This window comes from Vanessa atalanta, chromosome 9 (genome assembly GCF_905147765.1).
Source record: "Vanessa atalanta chromosome 9, ilVanAtal1.2, whole genome shotgun sequence".
Classification (NCBI taxonomy): Eukaryota; Metazoa; Arthropoda; class Insecta; order Lepidoptera; family Nymphalidae; genus Vanessa; species Vanessa atalanta.
Window position 1 is genome coordinate 10,776,928 of NC_061879.1, and position 6,687 is coordinate 10,783,614.

The window sequence follows — 6,687 nt, forward strand, 5'->3', positions numbered from 1 at the left end:
TCTTTCGGCGGGCGCCACGGGATCGCTTGCGCATGCTACCGTGACGCCCTGACGGTCGGCCCGCCTATGCGGGCCTCCAACACCTAGGGGGGGTTCTCGGGGTACTGAGACCCCCCTAGTCCCCGCGACGCCTATTGAGGCGGGGGGAGAAGGTGCGCGTAGCGCTTCTTCCTCCTCCCCGGTCGTCTTCGGCGGAGCGGGTCTGCAGCGGCATCCTCTTCCCGCTCCCGCTCCGCGGCTTCCTTCTGCGACATCACGTTTTCGCAGAAGGAGCGCATCTCCGACCAACACGTCTCACTACCGAGCATTTCGTTGACGATGCTCGGCAGCGAGAGGTCTCCGCCCATAGTCGCCGCAAGGGTGTGCCTCTGGGGCCTCCACGCAGCACACTCACTCAGGGTGTGGTGCGCCGTGTCGACTGGCGCACCACACTCGTGGCAGGAGGGTGACACCTCCCGCCGCGCTATCCCGTGCAGGTACTTACCGAAGCATCCGTGCCCGGTAAGTACCTGCGTCATCCTGAAGGTGAGTGTGCCCTTCTTCCTCTCGACCCAGCGACTCAAGTGGGGCCGGATCGCCTCCACTGTCGCCAGGCCCGCCGTGGGTGACCCCAGATCCTCCTGCCATCGGGCGATCAGGGCTCGCTGGGCTAGAGCCCTGATCCGCCCGACCTCCGCCGACCCTGGACGGTCGCCGCGGTTCCTCGCCTCGACCCGGAACCGGTACACTTCCGCGAGCACCTCCGCCTGGAGCTCCCAGGGTGGATCGCCCTCGAGAAGTGTCGCCGCAGCCCACGACACCGTACGGTACCCTCTGATGCCTCTCACCGCTATGACCCTCTGCGGCTTACGCAGCAGGGCCCGGTTGTCAGCGGTGAGGGCGTCGACCCAGATCGGGGCACCGTACAGCGCCATCGACCTCACTACGCCGGAATATAGACGCCGGCATAGCGATCCCGGCCCCCCCACATTCGGAAGGAGGCGGCCGAGAGCGGCGGCGGCGTTGATGAGCCTCGGGCCGAGATGGACAAAATGCTGCCCGAAGCTCCATCGACCGTCCAGGATGAGGCCCAGATACTTCATCTGGGCCTGCACCTTGATCACCGTCCCCCGGACGGTGATACTCGCCCCTCGTGGGGGTCCTTGCCGTGGACCGTGGAACAGGAGGGCCTCCGTTTTGGATATGGAGACCCTCAAGCCCAGCATTCCCATACGGTCCACGGTGAGAGCCGTTCCGACCTCGGCGAGGCGTGCCGCCTCCCGAAAGTCCCGCCCAGTCGCCGTGACGAGGGTGTCGTCAGCGTAGCACAACACCCCCATCCCGGGAAGGACGGGAGCTCGCAGGAGCCAGTCGAAACCGACGTTCCACAGGATTGGGCCGAGAACCGACCCCTGTGGAACGCCGCAGCCCACCCGACGCCGGACCAACCTCCCATCGACCCCCGCCCAGAGGACCTCCCTGTCCTGGAGGTACGCCTCCAGCAGCCTCCTGAGATAGGTCGGCACCCCATGGTATCGGAGTGCCTCCCGTATCGTCTCGAAAGGGAGACTGTTGAAGGCGTTCGCCACGTCGAGCGACACCGCCAGGACGACTTGCCCCCGGGCCACCGCTTCCGTCGTCCGAGTCTTCAGGGCGTCCAGGGCGTCCATCGGCCGACCTTCCTTCGGCAACAGGACCAACTTTCCTTCCTTCCAAGGCTTCGGAAACTGCCCGCTGCACAGGCACTCGTCGAACAGCTCCCGAAGCCTTGCACCCAGGAATTCCAGGGCGTCGCACAGAACACGCCCTGGAACCCCGTCCGGACCCGGCGCCGTGTTCTTGGCCCTCAAGCGGCCGAGGGCCATCTCCATCTCCCGCTCCGTGATCAGTGGTGGAGCCACTGCGTCTTCAATCACGGAGCGGGGGGCCATCTGCGGAGGGACATGCTCGCCTGGATGGGGAAAGAGTTCCCCGACCAGGCGCAGGAGGAGTCTCGGTGGCAGCGTCTCAGTCACGGGGGCGCCTTGGGTGCGGAACTTTCCGCGTACGCCGCGGTACGGGCGCCCCCACGGGTCTCGATTGAGACCCGCCAGAAGCTCCTCCCTGGCCCTCTCCTTGGCCTTGCTTATCGCCAGCTGCAGATCTTTTTTCAACTGGCGATAAGCGTCCAGCATCTGTCCCTCCAGGTCCGTGTCGAGGCCGTTGCGCCTTCGACAGCGGACGTAGGCCCTCCGCGCCCGGCAGCACGTCGCCCGAAGGTCGGCGATTTCGGGCGACCACCAATAGACGTGCCGGCGCGGAACCCTGCGCCGGGTCCGAGGCATGGCCGCATCGCAGACCTCCTTGAGCGAACTGCGCATGCGGCCCGCCAGCTCCTCTGCGCTGGCGCCCTCCGTCCTCCCTGCGGAACCCCAACGCTGCACGATGGCGGCCTCCTTGACCAGCTCTCGATCGACCTGGCCGAGAGACCACCTCGGCAGCGTAGTCGGCACCCTCTGGGGTTCCGCCGGCCTGCGAGAGGTGGAGATCTCGAATCGGATGTACCGGTGATCCGATAGAGTCTCCACCTCCTCCTCCACTCTCCAGTCGACCACTCTGCGTGCAACGACAGGGGTGGCGAACGAAACGTCCACCACGGAACCCCCCTGATGTCGCACGCAGGTGTGTACCTGCCCCCTGTTGAGAAGGGACAGGTCGGAGAGCAGGGCCCACACCTGGACGGCCCTCCCTCGCGGATTCGTGGCGGGGTTGCCCCAGGCACGCGACTTTGCGTTTAAGTCGCCGAGAACCAGTATAGGTTTCGGCGACTGCCTGGCCACCGCAGCTCTGACTAAGCCGAGATAAGTCTCGAACTCAGCCAGGCTGCGGTTAGGGGAGAAGTACGTACCGACGATGACGTACTCCCCCCACCCCACCACTACTTAGCCCGAGCCCCTCTCGATGAGTGAGAGGGGGGGGCCCGTTCCGCTCCTCGTGAGAACCGCCACGGTGTCGTCCGAGTCCCCCAGCCAGTGAGGTAGGGGAGGGACGAAATAGGGCTCGCAGGCCACCGCCAGGTCTACCTGCCACTCCGCCATGGACTGCAGCAGCAGGTCCTGCGCTCCGGCGCAGTGGTTTACGTTCGTTTGGAGGAAGCTCAGTTGTCCGTGCATTTTTTGGTTCGTTGAGCTTCCTCCGAGGCCTGACGGCTACATTCAATTGGGGCGGCCCTGGTTCCTTGGACCGCCTTGCCTTTCGTGTGGGGAGGGTTGCAGTCCCTGCCACCCATCGAGTGCCCTGAGGGCCTCCCAGCCTCTGCACAGACTGCGCAGTGGGCTGGTGCAGAGCACGACGGTGCCAGGTGTCCCGCACCTCCACACCTGTAGCACAGCGAGCTCCTGTCAACCTTTGACGGCTCTCGTGTGCCCGAGGCCGAAGCACCGGAAACAGCGAAGAGGTTGCTGCTCTAGTACCCTGACTCTAGCAGAGCTCCATCCCACTAGGAACCTGCCACTGTTGGCGAGAGTCTTAGCCGCCACCGTTGGGCACCTCACTGTAGCCATGCCCACTCCCGCAGGACCTGTGCCGACAGTCCCGACCCGGACAGAGTCAACGGGGCAATTGCCAACCCTGGCTATGGCTGCGGCCAACTTGGTCTTTGTGACCGAGTCGTCCAGCCCCGTGATCCTCAACTCGGTCATCCTCACGGGTAGAACGACGTTGGCCACTCCATCCAGGGCGACGCGGAGCTTATCCGCCAGTCGCCCAGCCTGCTCCTGACTCTGCGACTTAGGCAACTCTAGGACCCTAGCACCGGTGGCAGCGCGGCGGATCTTAATGCCCTCCCCTATGCCCAGCTGCGCCAGGTCGACGCTCTGCTCGGCCTTCTCTAGCACCTGGGCGTACGTCACTCCCTTTTCCTCTGCCTCAGGCTGCAGAGAGATGATGACGGCAGCGGTGCGGGGCATGGATATTTTGCCCTTTTTCAATGTTACCGCCGGGGTGGTTGTGAGCTTGCTTGCCACTGGTGGGGAAGGTTTCTTATCCTTTTTCCCTTTCCGGACAACAGTGGCCCAACTTTCCTCCTGCCCCGTACCAGCTTGAGCTGAAGGGATGGGTGTCCTAGCTGCCGGTGGTACCGTTGCAGCCGGGGTTGTCCTATTGTTTTTGGACTGCTTCTGCTTTTTGGGAGCAGAAGCCGTGGGTGGCATCGAAGGCCTCGGCACGTCCAGCTCTACGGTTGTAGCTGGTGGACTGCTTACTCTCGGGGGAGGGAGTCTGGCGTCCAGCATCGCACCGATCGAGATCGTGATGAACTCTCTCAGTTCATCAATCATTGCATCGGTGGATGGAGTGGCCAGAGAAGGCCCACTCGAAGCCGTCATGGTCGCCCTCATGTCGGCAAACTCCCTCCTGTGAGCCTTCAGGTCCTCTTTGAGGTTTTCGACCTCCCGGCGCAGGCGGCTATTGTCCGCCTGCAGACGCCGTGTCTCTTCCGCCTCAGTGCGAGAAGAGAGGACCTCGACTATAGCCTGTAGGGCGGCAGCCGATTCCTTCAGGCTTTTAATATAGCCGAACTTAAGGTTGCCCGATTTTTTGGCAACCGTGAGGATAGCGGCTACGTTGCGCTCCGCCTCCGCGTGCAGCTCCTCCGCTCCGAGCGTCGCCGGGTCCGCCATGCTTTTTGTTACCGACGATGATGGCACTACTGCGTCCTTTCTTTCGGTTGGTGCCTTTTTAAAGGCACGGCTACGGAGCGCCCTCTCGAAGGCAACTTCTCGTTCCTCCTCCTCTTTTTCCTTTAATTCGGTCCTAGCCCGGGTGAGGCCGTTACCTTTAACTTCGCTGCGGCGGGGGGCAGCGGGTCTCGCCGACTTGACTCCCTCGTTTTCGGAGTCGGAGTCGTCCGTCTCCAGCGGTCGATGGTTTTTAACAGAGGCCTCCGAAGCGGTCTCCATCTCCGAGTCCATCTGGATTTAACAAATTTGGTCCCAGACTAGATTATCCCGCACGACAGGTACGGTCCATAGTTTTGTTTATGCTGCTACGTCATTTTTGTGTAGGGATCATCAGCTGGAGAAGAAAATGACCTTATTAAAAGTTAAAAGTTAGCCTAATGTGTAACTGAAACGAGTCTAATTTGGAAAAAATAGAAAAATATTTTTGAATTTCCTTTACAAGGTCACCTGAGTCGATATACCAAATGACAAGAGGGAGGGTGGGCGGCCTTTTGCACAAAGCCCTACACCAAGTAAACTGTAATTATATAATTCTCTCAGTTTAGTTGAATTGCCGAATATACAATTTTTAAATAAGTAATGTTAGTGATGTACGTTGTATGTGTATGTAGATACGTGTCATTTTAAAATTGCACTCATGCCATTGCCTAAGTAAGTTTCAAGCGTGACCCGCATAAACATTTTTGCTTATGCAGTCAAGACATCGTAGCTCTGAGTCATATTTTTGTAAATGCAAAAATATAATACGATGTTATTTTTATAAATTCGAAGCTGGTGAAAAATTTCGTAATATATTGTACCTTTTTTCTTTCTTTATCTTTATTAATGGGTTAGTTTTGTTATTCATTTTGAATTTATTAACTCATAGAGAAACTATAATTATTAGAAACTTTTTACAAAATCATTGACAATAGAAAACTCAATTTATGAGAATTACTTTTGTAAACCAAAGTGCATTCGCACGCCACTAAATATACTACAGAATTTCTTACAGCGTTCACAGTTTTCCAGTCGTTAGACAATACAAGCCGCTATGTCTCTGCGTTTTAAATCTGTAATATCTTCGAAAATATTCATTTAAATCACATGATGCAATTAGGGTCATATTGATCTATATTAAAGGTATTTAAGGTACTTAATTGGATACGGATTAATGTTGTATTGCTTAAAATCGCTTGGAAAATAAGCCATTATTTCTCTTAAAAAGTAAAGGATAAAAAATTGTTATTGTGGGTTATCCCTAAGAGATAGACATATACCTTTTTTGAAGATCTTTTTAAGGTGTACAATACTGTAAGACATTATTTTGATCTATCGCGTAGGGTTGAGCCAGCACTTGCAATGTAAGCGTAAAATGTGAAAAAAATGTGTTTATTTAAGACATCACTTTGGAAAGCTATAAAATGATCAGTATTTCTCTACTATACTGTAAATGTATTAGACATTTAAACCTTCCTCTTGAATCAATCTATCTTTCAAAAACCGCATCAAAATCCGTTGTGTAATATTAAAGTTCTAAGCATACATAGGGACAGAGAGCGGTAAACGACTTTGTTTTATACTATGTAATGATAATGATGAGCATTTATGAGGTTTACGTGCTATCTTAGAAACTGATGTACAGACGAACAAGTAACTTGTAAGTTGTTGTTAGTACACTACCAGACTCCAGGCTGATACTGAGAATTGCTACAGAAAAATCTAATAAAATTAACTTATGTTCGAACGCAGAGCTCGAAAACTGCGGTCTTATAAACTCGACCAATAAATAAGTCAAATGATTTCAAGAAAAAACTATAGAGAAAAATATATATAATAAAGAACAAGTCTATATTGTCTAATTAAATATTATATAATACTCAGTTTCTTGCCGGTTCATCTCGGTAGAATCTACATTCCGAACCGGTGGTAGCTTTACTTTAAATAGTTTGTTAAATGACGATTCAAAAGTGCTTGTAAAAGCCTACTTGAATAAAGTATATTTTGATTT

General features: G+C 55.2%; 1 protein-coding gene across 1 annotated transcript; it reads right to left on the bottom strand.

Moving 5' to 3' along the window:
- Positions 1–3,115: 3,115 nt before the first annotated feature.
- On the bottom strand, positions 3,116–4,928 carry LOC125066437. The gene is made up of 2 exons (XM_047674507.1): positions 3,400–4,928; positions 3,116–3,338 (listed from the first exon to the last, which is right to left on the bottom strand). Exons 1-2 carry the CDS (start codon positions 4,926–4,928, stop codon positions 3,116–3,118), a joined length of 1,752 nt encoding a protein of 583 aa, XP_047530463.1.
- Positions 4,929–6,687: the final 1,759 nt, after the last annotated feature.